Below are 17,136 nucleotides of genomic sequence, written 5' to 3'. Positions count from 1 at the left end.
AGGGTTCTTCAGGGAAGCAGGACAAGTAAGATGGAGATGTACACACATGAAAACATATGGGAGGTGGTGGGGGGCGGAGAGAGGAGGAGACAAGACACACACACACAGACGGGCATTTCAAGAACATGTGTGATCGTGCAGGCTGGCAAGTTCAGAATGTACATGGCCAGCTGGTGATTAGAAACTCTTGGGCAGGAGTCAATGCTGTAGTCTTGAGGCAAAATTTTTTCTTTCTCAGTGAAACAACCTCCATTACGCTCTTGAGGCTGTTCAGCTGATTGGATGAAGCCCACACACATTTTGGGGATTATCTTTTTATTTAAAAGCAACTGACTGTGGACATTAACCACAACTACAAAATGCCTTCACGGCAACACCTAGGTTAGTGTTTAACTGAATAACTGGGTTATTCAATACAATCGCCCAACCACCTTGACACTGAAAACCATCACGCCTGTCCTGGGTGGTCCTCTGACATGCACAGAGGGGGCTAAGAATTCCTACGCAAGCTTTCAAGAGAAGCAGGAGTAGACTTAGGAAGAGCAGGATTGTCTAACAGAAAAGTAACTACCTGCCCTTTCTCAGGGACTCTCCATCCATAGGTGGGTCTGCTGTTCACACTACTCCCCTAGATGAGTTCTGTGACATAAACCTAGAAACATTTTGACCTAAGATCCAGTAAAGGGATCTGAGTGATCGGGGGAAAAAAAAGAGACAGAGAGAAAACGAAGACACAGACTCCAAGCTCTCAAAAATAAAAAATAAAGCTCATTTATTAAGGAAAAGTTTAACACATGATCCGTGTGCAGAACCCAAAACAAAATCTTCATGAGTCCCTGCATGACCCGCATTTCTACACGTACCATTCAGAACGTACACATGCACACAGGCACATGACATACACGGGACTGTCTAGTTATCAAGACCCGCTGGATGGCAGTTTTTCATTTTCCTCTTGGTCACACATCCACTAACATGGTTTACAACAGAGTCACATATTTTATTGTTCAGTAAATTTCAGTAAAACAAAACCACTTCCACAGCATCACCTTGATTGAAACAAAAGAACATGGCTGACAGCAGGCAACTTCACCATTACTCCCGACCGCGACTCTGGTAACCTCAGCTCAGCACCATTTATGTCCCCTGGCCAGAGAAAGACCCGGGGATTAAAGGACAGGGAAGAAATGTCACAGGCTGATGCCGTGAGTGCAAATAGCTTTGCAACTAGCAGGACTGTCTAAAAGTATTAACCATGATTTCAATATAAACCGTACTCTTTCCTTTCCTCTTAATGGTCTTGGAGATGCGTAATGTACCTTGGAAAATTAAATTCTAAGGCAGACTTGGAGCCGACTCCTGTACATCAAGTCAAGCCTTTTTAATTTTATTTCCACCAAGAAGCAGCTTTGTGTTCTGAGCTAGGTAGATGCCAGGGCTCACCTGAACATCCAATCAGCCATGAAATAAAACAAACTGATACAGACTCCCTTGCAGTGAGTAGTGAATAAAGAGAGCTGTAAACAGACATAAATTGAGATTCTGCACTTCCAAAACACATGAGGCAAACATGTAGTGTTAAACAGAGATGATGTTCTACAATTTAGGAAGGGAGAGATTTGAGGGGAAAAAAAGCCAGGCAGGAGAACAAGGAGGGGGAAAAGATTTTCCTAACATACCTGTTTGGAGATCATCACTTTAAGACAACTTTGCAAACTGCAAAGTTTGCCTTTCGTGGGGGTAGAGGGTAAACGGTGAGCATTATCAGCCAGTAAATCTGACTGGAAAGGTGACTGACAGAGGAGTTAAGCTGCAGGTTCTAGGCTAAGACACACCACACAGTCACATCCATCTGGCCAGGGTCTGTGCACATGAAGGGCTCTTAGCAGCACAACATAAATATAAATAATGCCACTTGTGAATGGTACAACTTCTAGAAAAAGTGACGAGAGGATGCCAGGTCACGCTGTTCCCAGCAAGAACCTGCATTTAAGGAGAGGTATACTGCCTGCAGGGAGTTGGAAACCTGCTCCTGATAGTGGCGTCTGCAGGAAGGAACAAGGGGCTCTGAGAAGCTACCTCTGGGCTGATGGAACCTGGGGCCGCCCTGGGGAGGCTGGAGAAGGACACAGAGTGAACAGCACTGGGCCAGAAAGCCCTATCGTTTACCTTTGGTCAGAAAGATGTGGCCCCACATCCCTGCAAGCCTTTGCTCTTTTGTTCCCTGATTGGTCTCCTACTTATGCTGGGGCTTCTTCACCAGAGACTAAAGCAGGGCCCAGGGAGAGGCTGCGAAGGAAGCAGGGAGGGAGCCCTGACTGAGAAGCCCTGTGGGCAGCAGACTAAGCTTCCCTGAGCTGGGCTCGCCAGCTGCTTCTGTAAAAGGAAGGGCTTCTTCCACTAAACCATCTGGCCAACCCTTTACTCGACAACTGACTGCTGTGCAACTGCACAAGCAGGAAGGTCCCCATGGCATCCACCTTGCCTGGGTCTCCTGAAGCAGCCATGTGATCAGGCTGCCCGAGAAGAAAAAGCACAGGAAGCTATCGAACAGGGCAAGGCCAGGCCAAGCTAGTTTCCTGAAGCCCCAAGGCTGCAGCAGTCTCTCCTACATACCAGGTTCCCTGGGCAGGGGCCCTGAAGCAATAGACATGGGGCCAAAAGACCTCAGGATCGTGCTGTCCAGTTGTCAGGTCCCAGCATCCCAGACTGGGTCTCAAGAGCCGCCTGGACAGGACTGCCTCTAGCTGTGCCCTGAGCACACAGAAGCCTCCACCGTGGAAGCTGTGGGTGGGACACATGTCTGAGCCCTTAATAGTGGCCCACACCTTCTCGATGGAAACAAATACTCAGGACCGCTCTGGAAAGACTGCTGGAGCCTGGGCTTGCAAATGGGAGCTAAAGGTTCTTGAAGTTACACTTTGGTAACCAGAAGTTACTCAGAAAGCTTGAGGCTCCAGAGGGCAGGGCCACTGCTACCTCCAGTTAGAACCCTGGTCACATGAGCACCTGTGAGTGACCACCAAAGAGCCGAAAGAATGGGGGAAAGTGTTCACTTTCCTAAGGGAGACCAGATCAAAACTGACTGCATCTTCCTAAGTGAACAAATGATTAAGTAGGTCAGGTGTCACTGAATGAGAGAGTCTGGCTTTGGAACAGAAGAGAAAGAAAAAAGCTGGGGCTGTGAGGGTGGGTCCCAGCCCCCAAGAGCTTTGGTGAAACACAAAAAGTAAACCCCTGATAAAGGAGTGCTGCTCTCCCCACTTTCAGGTAAGAGGCTGGCAGGGGTGGAGGACAGCACGACCCTGTTACCTACACAGGAGCATGTGCGTGCACACACACACATACACAACTCAAGAGACGGAGATTCAGTGAACAGCCTTCTGTGATACCTGTCACACCAAGAGGGAAGAGGCAGCCGACAGTGCAATGGACATTTCCAAGCCTTCTCTGCAGTTTGTCCCCACACCTGATGGTTGACCTTGAGGTGAGTCAGCCCTGAGGCTGCCTCTTTTCTGATACCCAGGGAGGCATGCGGGGTTGGGGGTAGAGGGACAAGGGCACGATTAGTGTTCAGAACACAGGAGACCGAAGTCCCAACCAAGTGGTTCCGTTAGAAGTCCAGATCCTGGAGGCAGCTTGGGGCTGGGTACTTTGCCCACCCGCCCTGTCCTCCAGGGCTTGTAAACAACCGAGCACCACATGTAGTGTCGGACCAGCTGCTGCAAACTCTGGGAACTGCCCTTCACACTGGCCTCAGCTTCTCGTTCACAGCAAGAGTCGGGGTGTCCTCCTGGACGCTGCCGTGCCGTCTGTCCGTCAGGAGCTGAGGTGGGGAACAGGTCTGAATGCACAAAGCGGCTGTTGTCTAAGCCTCCTATGGAGAGAAACCAACCCCACGTCGCCATTCTTCCCCTCCGCTTCGTGCAACATCTCCTGAGTCCTTCCTGCCTTCTCAGGAGGAAATCAGGTTGGTTGACGGGAGGCAAGGTCCGTGACTCCCCACAGAGGTCCGCACTTCGATGGTCCTGACTAAAAGCTCTGGGGTCCTCGGCCAAGGGTGCTGAGGGCCTCCGTAGACACCTCCTGGACTCAGTTTCCTCTCAGAGGGAGGAGTTGAGTGAGAGTTTACTGAGGAAGGAAAAAGTTGCAAATAGGCCCAGATCTAGAGACAGAATCTAAAAACAAAAGCTGGTTTTAAATAAAATATAAATATTTTCAATTTTGGCAGCACTTGATATCTTTCAGCACTTCGAGCAACTAAGATAACAGTATCGTGACCCATGCGAGGAAACCGGAGAGGAGGTGGTGTTGCCAAGGGTCACGGCAAGCCAGAGAAAGGCCAAAACCTCTAGCTTTGGGGGCTGGTTTTCAACTACTAGGTAGGCTCCACTACTGGGCGGAGACTTGAATAGGCAGGAGAATACTGAGGTAAAATATTTGGGAGAGAGCTAAGAGGTGGGCTTGGCTTGATAAAGAGGGGCATGCCCACATTATTTCATCTAGGCTTGGCCCGGGCAAGGAGAAAACATGAGGTGACAGACACTGAAATGTTTAGATAAAGTGAATTGTGCAACAGGGATAATTTGGAGAGGTGGGTCAGAAGGAGAAAGGCAGGCAGTGAAGGGAGGAGGTGGGATCAGGGAAAAGAGGTGAAAAGTTCTGGGTTAAAATAAGTACAAATAAACAGAGATGGCGCTGCCGCTAGAGGTACCTCCCATGCAGCAGCGAATCTGCTGCCCACGCCCTACCCTGTCTTCATCCCTACCTGACCCAGGGTACCTAGGAGCCAGGTAGGGGTTCCCAGACAGCGACCTTACCTTCCCCCAGAGTCTGGACCCTGCCTGAGGCTCTGGAGCCAGGTGCTGGGGGAACACACAGGGTGGAGTGGGCTGGTGCAGGGACGCACCCAGCCTGCTATACAAAGGCACTGGTGGAGTTGATGAAGATGGGAGCGCTGCTTGGCTGGATCAGCTCATACAGGGTCAGACACGTCCCTACCACAAAGCCCACGAAACCCAGGATGCTGATCAGGGCGTCCTTGACAATGGTGATGGGGCTCATGCCCTCCGAGTAGTAGGTGGTGATCTCCAGGAGGGGCGGGATGATGAGGGCCAGGGCACTGCTGCTCACGGAACCCACCAGGGAGATGACCAGGTCCAGGCGGGGGATGAGGATGGCCAAGATGCCTGTGGGAGAGAGGACACGCCTGTTGAGGACCACCCAGAGCTGGGAGAGACCGCCTTACCATTCAGCAAATCTAGCAAGTCCGTCTCACAGAAGGGGGAGCTCCAAGGAAGCCAAAACATCATCCAGCTCAATTTCTCATTGCACAGATGAGAAAACTGATGCCTGGAGAGGTGGCATAACCCAGGACTCACTGCAAGGTAGGCAGAACTGGGATGGGAACCCAGATCTCCCAGCTTCTCCTGTCACAGTCTGTGACTTCCATCTTTCTGAGGAAAAGGAGCCAAATTACATCCCAGGGCAATCTGGTCCTACTAAAGGACAGTGAGTGGAGAGCAGAAAAAGAGGTAGACCTTTTCTGAGCGACTGCTCATCTTCTTACCCCTGAGGGTACCTCTGACACAAACCTCTCTACTTGAAAGACAGGAAATGAAATGGTGGGAATGGGGGGACCCTCCTTCTGAACAATTCCATGTAAGCCCCATGGCATAGAGCACTTTCACGCAGCGAAAAGAAGCAGATCTGTGTGCAGGCTGACCTCAAGAGCGAAGCCCCCCATGATGACTGCATTCCTGTGTTAGGACAAGCCGGTGGCTTCCAGACCTGACACTTAGCCCGGGTGTATGTGAAGAAGGTGCAGAGATGATAAAGATGAAATGAGGACTGCGTGAGGAAACGCCACAGCTTTCCATAGCACACCAACACCTGTACCACCAGCCAGCTAGTCAGACAGTGCTGTTTAAATCCAAGCAGAGGACTTACTCCATTGCCCACTGACCCTATGACTTCCCCTAACTCAGCTCTCCACTCGGGGGGCGGGTAGTGGTGAAGGCCAATGTTTCATAGGTTTATTGAGGATTATGGGCTCTGGAATTGGGCACTAGTGTTTGGACTCTGGCTCTGTCTTGAGTGACACATGGCTCTTTTCTACTCCCCAGTTTTCTTATTGATGAGATGAAGATATAAAAGCTCCCGTGATGATCAAAGGAGGTTACAGAGGCACTTAACAAAAGGCCTGGTGTACACCAGGCACACAATACAGTTAATATTATCAGCAGTAGTGTATATTTCGTTGCTCATGGCAAGTGCACCGTTAATAATCAAATTATTTTGATGAATCGTCTTCCCCATTGCTGGGCTCCGGCCAGCAGTTCTGAGCATTGAGACAGTAATCCAGAGCACATCTATCTCCTCCCTGATCTCTATAAGAGACTCACACTGGACACAGTAGACTCACACTGCTAACTGCTGCTGAGGGTTTCAATTCTACATTCATTTCATAAAGCAGAAGCGAAGTCCAACTGCTCTGAGGAAGGCATCACAGTGGTGAGACGCCAGAACTTCTTAATCCTGTGCAACCAACTGTACCCTCCAGATGGACTATTGGAATCAATTGCTGCTTCTTTGGGTGAGCACCAGATGAAAGCAGGGGCTACATTTAGAGGCCAGGTTTTAAGAGAAATACTTTTTTGCCTGGAACACCACTCCATGCGGGAAGGCAAGAGGCAGGCTGGGAACCAGGATAAGCAGAGCCACGTCACCCGTCTCACATTCACTCACTCTGCAGTCGCGCCGTACAATAACGCCACTGTCACTAGCTATCCAAATCTGAATGAGCTCGGTCCCTCAGTCACACCAGCCACAATGCAAGGACTCAACTGCCACCTGTGCCTCCTGGCTACTATCCTGGACAGCACAGACCTGGAGCACTCCCATCATGCAGAACGTCTACTGTCTAGCAGACGGCACTGGGAAACAAGCACTCGCTGAGCTGAATTCGCCTCTGCTCCATAGGTACAGACCTCCACAACATTATTATGGTCTCCACGAAAAGACAGCCCTGAAGAATTTACATGATAGAAAGTGACAGAACTGGAACTAGGGCCTCAAGCACCTGATTCAGTAACATTATAGACCCAAAGATCAAGAAAATACAGAATGGTATGAGCAGGAGGAGGGAGAACAGGGGATCTGGCTGATCAGCAGAAAGATCCTGTCTGTGAAGAACTGAGGGGTTCAGATACCAGATTAGCTTTCCCAGAGACACACCACAATCATGAGGTAGAAAATCCAGTACAGGTCAGCCATGACCCCTCTCTGCTTTTCAGAGGACTCCAGACAAGGATTTTGAAGCCTGGTAACAAAAGGAGGTACAAGGAAAATGAGTTTCAGATCTGCCTATGCTGCCCAGGGTTTTACAACCTCAGGGCAATCCCTTCCTCTTTCTTTCTTCTACATTCAACCTTCATGGCAATTATCTCTGAATACCCTCACTGTTCTGAAGCCTTCAGAGTCTACCAAAGGTATAAGCTTTTAACTTGTTCTGCAAGTTTAAAATAGTCTGTTTCAGCCTTCAGCTATTTCTAAATAGAGTTGATGATGGCCCTCAAACCGTCAGGGTTGAGTTTGGAGGAAAGTTGGAAGTGTTTGTAGGTTGATGACAAAATGATGCTCTCATCACAGAAAACCTAAGACAACAAGAGCTGATCTGCTGTGTGACCTGGAGTAAGACACTTGCCCTCTCTGGGGTCTGGATCTCTCTGCCTAATGTTTAACCACACAGTGGTGGCTCCAGATGTTTCAGTTCAGGTGAGCAATGGGATGGAAACAGCTGAGGCAGTCATCAGATCTGGGCCTTGGAAAGGCTGGTATAAGGGTGTGGTTAAGGGTCGGGACTCAAAATCTAGGCTCCAACCCACCACTGACCAGTCAGTTACTTAACCTAGTTAAGACATCTTCCCTACTGCTAAATAGGGATGGTCAAATGAGATCATTCAGGTAAAGAATTTGGAGTACTACACACATAACAAAGGCCTCATAAATGTTAGCTAACAGCATTATCCATCCCTGCTCAGGAGCAGGCTGCGTGTGACTTGGGGTGTGGAATCAGCTCCCATTCTGAGCCTAACTTCATTTACCCATGGAGTAAGGTGACTTCATTAACACTGGATAACTTGCATTGCACTTGACTCTGAAATTTTAAGCAACTGCACAATGCAGATTTAGTCACTTGGGAATGTGTTCTGGAATATGTCCCTCAATTCACTGTCTGGGAAGTACCATGTGCTGCTCCAGAGTGATACAGCTGACTGACAGGATTCCATCTTAGAAGACATGGTCGGGCCAAAAATGTAACTTCTAGCCCCCCTGCCCCCGACTAGGGCTTCCCTGGTGGCTCAGTTGGAAACAAATCCGTCTGCAATGCAGGAGACCCAGGTTCAATCCCTGGGTTGGGAAGATCCCCTGGAGAAGGAAAGGGCAACCTACTCCAGTATTCTTGCCTGGAGAATTCAATGGACAGAGAAGCCTGGCGGGCTACAGTCCATGGTGTCACAAAGAGTCAGACACGACTCAGCTACTAAACCACCGAGTCGCTCTGGTTTTGTACTATAAAAGGAAGTGTGAGTTATTCCTCCTGGTCCCCAGGATGCTCCAACCACTGAAGAGAAAGCAGGCGTTTATGCTGAGACAATAAGTCCCTGGAGGAGACAAGTCAGAGGACCTGCCCGGCCCCTCCCAGTGCTGAGGGTCTGTCCTCTCCTTTCCTCTTGCGTACTAGCCTGGAGGACAGATGGGTACTTCATGATATGAGCTAAATGGAGTCATGTGCTCCACTCTGATAAGAATTAAGTGAAAACAGAAAGAAACAGAAGCTTGCGAGATCAGAATCTTTTCTCAGACTGGATGGAAATGTTCCATTTCATCATGACTTTAAAATAGCAACCTCAAAACTTGTTCTTGACTTGACTACTGATATACAAGATAAGTATGTTTAACACAAATGTCCTTAATAGAGGTATTTTTTAAAGGGCAAAACTTTAAAAAGCCAGGACCACAGGGCTGCAAAGGGAGGACCCTCTTCCTGTCCTAGCTTGACCAGATACACAGTTGAACCCTAAATGCAGCCCGACACTGGAGAAACATAATGAGGGGAGAAGGCAGGAAGAATGAACTTCCCATTAGTTAATATGCTGGGGGAGGAGGAAGGGAGAGGGACCCAAACGGAGGACCTAATAACCAAGGCCTCTGTTTACCAAACACCAGGCAAACTCAGTTCAATTCAGTCGCTCAGTCATGTCCAACTCCTTGCGACCCCATGGACTGCAGCACACCAGGCTTCCCTGTCCAGGCAAACTAGATTTCACTAATTCCAGAGATGGGAATCAGGTACTCAGGAAAGATATGGGAGCAACTAAAACCTCTTCTAACACTGAATGTCTTTACTCCATGAGTTAAAGCCCTTAAGAAAGAGAAATCCAAGAAGGCAGATACCTGAGGAAGCAGCCAACTGGGAACCCCCTCTCCCTGTGCTGTGCTGTGCTTAGTTGCTCAGCTGTGTCTGACTCTGCAACCTCATGGACTATAGCCCGCCAGACTTCTCTGCCAATGGGAATTCTCCCGGCAAGATTACTGGAGTGGGTTGCCATGCCCTCCTCCAGGAACCCTCTCCCTACTCCCCCACAGAAAGAGCATCTCACATAAAGAAGGTCAAAGACAGCCCTCTCCCCACTGGCAGTTCCCCAGCCCCCTGCAGCAGCCTAGCTATGACATGAACAGCTTCGCTGTTGCCCTGAGGACGAGCAGATCACATGATTAGTCAAGAGGGCTCCAATGGTATTGCAAAACATCTTCCTTTTGGGTTAAGAGACACTGAAAACGTGATCTTTTAACTGCTGAAGCAGCAGGAGGCCAACGGCCATGTTCAGAGAAGGAACTGACTGGAATTCTGAGCCTGTGGTTTTAGACCACAACAGAAAGAGCTGACTTACGCACAGAGCAGAGAAAGCACTTAAGAGACAAACACGCTGACAGAAAGCCCTTGGACACTTACAGCTCCTGTGTCCAGAAGTGCTTACTGCTGTTTATCACCATTAGTGTAGATGAAGCTCATCTGTGTGACTCTCAAACAGCTAGAAATCTGTCTTTAAAATTAAACACAGTCTTGGACAGAATGTATAATTTCCTTTAGTGGGAGCATAAATTTTAAAAACAATATAAAAACAAGGAAAACCACCTACATGTCCACTGAAGGAGTAGTTAAGTAAACATGACCTACCGATACAATGGAATACCATGCAGTCATAAAAAGTATTTCCAAAGATACGCACAGTCATGAGACAATTTTAAACCAAATGCCAAAGACAAAGTCACATGTATATGAGGACTGCAATTATTTATAAAAAGCGCCCACGGGGATTAACACAGAAGATAAAATGCAAAAAAGTTATTTTAAGTCACTGGGATATTGGGAATTTCTTTTTCACTTACTCTAGATCTAGACAATCTTCAAACGCTTTTATTACATTAACTTTTTTTGGAGTAATATTTTGGTAGGAATTTAAAATCAAGCTCAAAGTACTAGTGCAGAATGACAGAGTTTTAGACATGAAGTGAGGGGATCCCTTTCACATCTTACAAATGAAGAAACTGAGGCCTCATGACCGAGCCCGTGGTGGAGATTGGGGCTCAGAGCACAGTTAGTGCTGCTGCTCTCTTTCTTTGTAGCTGCAAGACCGAGATGTGTGGGAGGCCAAAAGGGGTGGAGAAAGCCGCTTTGTTTGGACCTGGAAGCTTCATCCTCTAAAGAGTCTGGCTGCTTGGACTGCTTTATATTCTAGGCTGATACATCTCCTAACTGAGATGGTTGTACTGCTATTCTGTCTTCAATAACAGGTTTATGACATTCTCATACCTAACTGAAATAAAATGTGTCATGTGGCAAATGCCACAGCAGATCAGTTCAAACCACTGGAGGACAGGTTAGCACCTCAAGGAATCCAAAGAAACTACTCTTTGCACATCTCTGGCCTCTTTCAGGTGGAGCAGCCTCTCCCAGCCTCTCCTACACAAGGTCTGGACATAAGGTGATCTGCTAGGTCTGCATGGCCAAACATATGGGCTGGAAGAAACTACTGTCCCATATAAAATTGTAACAAAATGAGCACCAATCTCTGACATGCATATTTTTCTTTCCTTTCCTCTCCAAAAGTGTGAAATAAAGCATCAAAAAAGTAGACATGGTCATCTTTGGCAGATGGGGAAGAGTGGTTGAATTCTAAGTGGAAAAAAAAATGAGGCTGAACCAGATTTTCCTGCTTCCCTTGGGGATGGAGGGTGAGGAGGTGGAGAGAAAGTTGGGGAGAAAACAAGAAAATAGCCCAAACAGCAATAATACAAGCTGCCATTAAAATTTATGGGTGTAAATGAAAACAGTTACATCAAAGATCTAAAATCATATACCAATTAACCTTTGGCCAAAGGATCTGAAGTTACAAAGATACAAAAACAAAATGAACTTAGATAAATGCAATTAAGTTGGTGCTACAGTAAAATACTGCTCCCGAATCCCACAATAACTTCAAAGTCTCCAGGGAAGGCAAGAGAGGCTGAGCACTCAGAGATGAAGGGGTTGTACCCTTTAATAGGATGACGATGCAAGGTCAAGTCACAAGAGATCACAGGAGAAAGGGAAAACAACCCACTGCGCTTGAAGATCAAAAGCAGCTCGTATCCTCTGAGCATCACACCGCAGAAGGGAGGTGAGACCCACAGACAGAGCCAGGGAAAGCGAAGTGAAAATCAAGAGGCATTTAAGGATAGCATGAGGTCTGTGAGTCAGGATTGCTGGATCCCGCGGGGTGCAGCGGAGAGGAACCTGGCAGGAAGCGAGACATATGCTACCGGAGGCTGAGCCAAACTTGAGAAGAAAATGGGGCGGTGAGAGGAGCCAGGGCCAGCTCAGTGCCCCAGCTCTTCCAGCAGGGACAACACACGTACACAGATAGCCCTACTTTCTCTACAGTAACCACTCCGAAACAAAGCCCATTATTTGAGCTATCCCTATCCTTTCTTCTAGTATCTGTTGGACTCAAGAATCGGGGCCTTAGAGTTGACATTATGAACACCGTGCACATGGGTGCTCTCTCCTCAACACTCAGATCTAATTCCTCTGTAGAGGAAATACACATGCTTGATCAAAGCCTCCAGGGTTGCCGGCAAGAGACAACAGTAAAATCTAGGAGAGTACAAGCCTCTGATCTTATCACACATTCAGGTGCTTTACTGGAAAGTCAAAGCTGTACCCTGCACATTCCTTCCTTTCAATCACTTTGGGGCAGCAGTGGCCTCCAGGCAGTGGGCTGTTTTCCAGGCTGGTCTAAGGAGATAGCCCAAAGGGCTGTCCAGTTAAAAATATGAGAAGTCAGATTCCTGGTTGCCATCAGCTCTCTGGGGCTGGTGAAACCAAGGTGTGCACTCTGCTACCCAGGTCCAGCCTACAAGAACGCCTCAGCAGGAGAGCTGCGCAAGATTAAATAGGAAGGTCTTCAGGTCTCAGCTCCAGTGAGTTCCTTCCATGCAGACCTGGGACACTGAGCTTCCACCCACTGCCCTAGAAGTAACATCAGGAAGGTACCTGTAGGTGGCTGGGGGAGGGCCACCCTGGGATGGGCGCCAGTCTGCTCCCCACATCTACGTGGGTGGAAGGAAAGGATGACAGCCTCTTGCTCGCCCTGCTCTTGCTAACAGTCAACCAATGAAGTCATTTCAAACTTTCCAGACTATGAGCGCACGTTAGACAACTATCAAATCATTCATCCCTAAAACACTCCATTCTGGTCCAATGAACAAATATCGTATATTAACACATACATGTGGAATCTAGAAAGATGGTACTGAGGAACCTGTCTGCAGGAAAGGAATGGGGATGCGGAAGTAAGAACAAACCTGTGGACACAGCTGGGCAGGGATAGAGTGGGACGAATGGAGACAGCAGCGTAGACATATGTACACCATCATGTGTAAAATAGCTGGTGAGGAGTTGCTATACAACACAGGGAGCCCAGACTGGTGCTCTGTGATGACCTAGAGGGGTGGGGGGTGGGGGAGGGAGGCTCAAGAGGGAAGGGATACATATATAACTATGGTGGATTTGTATTGTTGCAACCAGAAACCAACACTACGTTGTAAAACAACTTTCCTCCAATTAAAAAATAACTTAAAAAAAAACTAATTAAAAGAAATATAGACCAGCTTTACTTCAAAGACAGAGGCTTGGACTGCATACTTTAAGGAAAGTTCCAATATGATAAGCAAAGATGTCTCTTTTCCCAAGAGAGTAAAATGTTTAAAAAAAAAAAACAACTAACCATGGCCAAAAAGAGACATACATCTGTGATTCAAGTATTTCAATTTAGAAAGAAACTGTAAATCTCTTAAAATTTAAATTAGATATTACAGACCAATTTATTCAAGAATTATTTTATCAACTTCACAGGAGCTTCAAAAAAATAATTTATTTTTGAATTATACCAGTTTTAACCAAGAACAAATAAGGCGCTATCTTGTCTCTCAGCTCACACTCCTGGTATGTGGTCAGAAGAGAGGAATTAAATACAAAGTAATACAGCAAACACCTAGGGTAGTCAACAGAAATTTTCTAAGAAACACATTTTAGGGAGAACACCATCCAAAAGTATCTAGAATAATATCAGGCAGTCTCAAAATGCAATCCAAGGAATAGACTGTCACACTGAAAACACGATTATTTGAAATAAACAAAGATACACCTGCTATCAAAGAACTTACAGTACTCATTATGCATGTGTGTTAAATGGATCTCTTTTAAACTTTTGCCATATTTCATACAGAATAATTGCACCCGTTTACGAAGCATCATGACCATTGCCATTACATTTTAGGCTGTCTCTATAAAGAAACTACCACTCCCGTTCCTGTATCCTTTAGAGCATGTCTATAATCAATTCAGTCCCTCCGCAGACATGCCTCAACTCTGATGCTGAGACAGTGCCCAGAGTTCCCTGCTCACACAACACTGGCTACGACACAGGCCCTCTCTCACAAAAGCCCTGGGGACTGGGCGCCCTCTGGGGAGAAAACAGACAAGGTAATGATCTTGTCTTCTACTCACATGTCAGACAGACCAGCACGGTGCGCACGGAGAGATCTATCACCAGTTCACAGTGCTCAGGCCCACGGGCCACAAAGAAGGGGATGATGATCTCGGCAGGGACGTAGAACTGGAGGGCGTAGGTGAAGAAGATGCCGACGGAGTAGAGCAGCTTAACTGACTGGTACAGCCTGCAGAGAGAGTCGAGACACACTCAGAGCCAGCTGTGCACACTCACACACCCAGCAGTGAGAGTGCAAAATGGCTCTGTGGTGATTTGGCCATATCTCTCCAAGTTACAAACGCATGTCTCCTTTGGATGAGCAATTTCAGGTCTAGGGATTTATCCTATAGCTATACTTGTACATGCACACATAAACTTACAGGAAAAATATGTCACTGCAGCTCTAAGTCTGAAAGATTAAAGAGTTCCAATGTTAATCGGTAGGGAATTGGTTAAATAAATCATGGCACCCCGATGTGCTCAGGCGTGTCTGACTCTTTGTGACCCCATAGATTGTAGCCTGCCAGGTTCCTCTACCCATGGAATTTTCCAGGCAAGAAACTGGAGTGGGTTGCCATTTTCTACTCCAGGTATCTTCCCGACTCAGGGATCCAAACCATGTCACTTGCATCTCCTGGATTGGCAGGTAGATTCTTTACCACTAGCGCCACCTGGAAAAACTGGCATTCCCACAGAAGTGTTCAAAAGTAGGAGAAAGAACTCCGGTGCTGATACGAAACTACCCCCATGACATAAATTGAAGTGAAAAAAAGCATGAAGCAGAACAGTGTAGACAGTATGGTACCCACTGTCTAAAAAAGGAAAAAGAAGGAAAATCACCCCCTTTCAGACACACGTACATGTGACATTCCTATATACGCCAAGTATCTTGAGGAGGAAACACAAGAAACCTCTGAAATGGAAAATTGTAAAACAGGGGTCCTGAAGAGCCAAGTGGAAACCTAATATTTTCTGTATGCCTTTTGAACATTTGGAATCTTTTCCACGGGCATATGGCCTTTAACAAATAAAAACAGAGACCAACATGACATGGTAAAAATTAATAAACAAAACATTTTTAAAAGGCAAGGAAAAAAGGAGTAAACAGCAGGAAAAAAATACAATTCAAATGCAACAAGCCTTTTCATATCTTTCCCATCCAACGCGGTGCTCCCAAGAATCAGATGGTGACCACACAGAATGAATAGGCAGGAACAAAAGCCATCTTTCCATCCCACTAGGGCTGGCTACGATCCTACCACTGCTTCATGGGAGGCTGCTCAGAGAGACTGCTAACCTACCATGGGACACGTCTATCTTATCCCAGACCTAGGACAGTGAAGAGTAGAAAAAAGGTCTGATCAGTAAGTATTCAGATTTGACATGCCCATTAAAGAGAAGGCCATCCTGCCCCTAAGCAAAGTTCCACTTCAAAGAAGACCCTCATGCATTACCAGCAAGAAACTGTGGCCTCCCTCCCTTGCTGGAAATCTATTTAAAAGTGGTGATTATAGGGACTTCCTGGTGATCCAGAGGTTAAGACTTCGCCTTCCAGTGCAGAGGACGTGGGTTCAATCCCTGGTCGGGGAGCTAAGATCCCACATGCCTCAGGGCCAAAAAACCAAAACATAAAACAGAAGCAATATTGTAAAAATTCAATAAAGACTTTTTTAAAAAAGTGATTATACTGTTCACGGTGTGCACTGACTTTCTCTGTGGTTGAACTTAATACCTAGAAGATGTTCTAATGCTATAAGCAGGAGAACACCCTGGGAGAGACTGAGATTGACAAAAGGTCTTTTGCTCCAAGAATACATAATTAAAAACCCTTTGGGAAAAAACCAGCTAGCAGCTCTATAATTAAACTCAGTGCAGCCCCAAAGCCTTCTGGAGTGCTGGGAAATCTAGATTCAGGATAGCCACCTGCTGGGACAGCCAAATAAATCATACCCAAAGGGAGGCAGAAAGATTAGGGGAGCTGGGGTGGAAACATCAGAGGAAAGAAGACAGATGCTCGCCTATGGCTTCAGATTATGTCGGCTGCTTCTGCTGCTCCTGATCCATTTATCTTCAGTTATGCTGAGCTATTACTTGACTCTTCTCTTTTGAAAAGGCATGAATATTTGGAAATTGAAAAGCAGGCATTAGAGGGAAAGAGAAAGACTTTTGGGAGAAAACAGCCCACTTCAGGGTTACCACTTGTCTGCTGATCAGGGTGACCAGTATTAAACACTGATCCTACTGAAAAAATACTTTTCTCAATTTCCTCAGTCAGTCCTTGTACAATGCCTCACCCATTATACCTCTAAAACCAGGCCAACCTGAAAGGTTATTCTGATCCCTAGGGCATTCGACAAGCTTTACAGCATCTGCTCACGGCTGCTGTCTGCAATGAAATTTTAATCTTCCAAAAAGAATTGCTGCTTAGGACACACCCTCTGACATTTACCTTTTCGGGAAGGATTTCAGTATGTCTTGGTCGTTCTCTGCAATACAGCAATCATGACTTAGGGAAAGTGAGATACAGAAGGGTTCCCAGCCCATGGTGAGAGGCTCGCCTGCACCTGCGCACGGAGCAAGTGACAGTCCTGGGACAGGCACAGCAGAAGCTGCGGACCAGGCAAGGCTGCCCTCCGCTTTCCTTATGTATCTGGAAAGGTTCGAGGTCAGTGGACTGGATGCTTGACCCTTCTGGGCTCAGATCTCCTGGGAGAAGTGGCACCATCAGTCAGTGGATCAATCAATCCACGAGGCATCTGTCTCCATCAGAACGACTCATCCAAACAAAGTACAAAGCTCAGCACCATCCTATTCTCCATAGTGCCAGTACAGCAGTACCAAGCTCACGCATGTTATTTGATCTGCATGACAATTCTGACAGAAATGACTAGTCTTAGTCCCCAGAAAGGGGAACTGAGGCAGTGGGAAGCTGTGACCTGTCCAAGGCTATAGAGAGCTGGGACAAAGCAGATCACCTCTATCCTCTGTGCTCCAGTGGCTTTCTGGTGAGCTCTCCTCATTTATAAAGGCCTCACCG

The 17,136-nt window shown here is 47.0% G+C and overlaps 1 protein-coding gene across 12 annotated transcripts in view; it reads right to left on the bottom strand.

The window, feature by feature from the left end:
* The window catches only part of SLC36A1 (solute carrier family 36 member 1), a 97,289-nt gene that overhangs the window by 34,414 nt on the left and 45,739 nt on the right, over window positions 1–17,136 (bottom strand). For 10 of the 12 annotated variants that reach the window (XM_059888165.1, XM_059888168.1, XM_059888166.1 and 7 more), the window contains 2 exons: window positions 14,117–14,286; window positions 747–5,189 (listed from right to left, as the gene is read on the bottom strand). In XM_059888165.1, the coding sequence (XP_059744148.1) occupies window positions 4,918–5,189; window positions 14,117–14,286 (442 nt within the window). In that variant the 3' untranslated portion in view covers window positions 747–4,917. Of the gene's footprint in view, window positions 1–746; window positions 5,190–14,116; window positions 14,287–17,136 lie in introns of those variants that run through there. The other 2 variants (NM_001192498.1, XM_015472327.3) reach the window with 2 other exon arrangements.

This window comes from Bos taurus, chromosome 7 (assembly GCF_002263795.3).
Source record: "Bos taurus isolate L1 Dominette 01449 registration number 42190680 breed Hereford chromosome 7, ARS-UCD2.0, whole genome shotgun sequence".
NCBI classification, from domain to species: Eukaryota; Metazoa; Chordata; class Mammalia; order Artiodactyla; family Bovidae; genus Bos; species Bos taurus.
The sequence above is the reverse complement of the archived record's forward strand: the minus strand, read 5'-3'. Positions and strand labels throughout refer to the sequence as shown.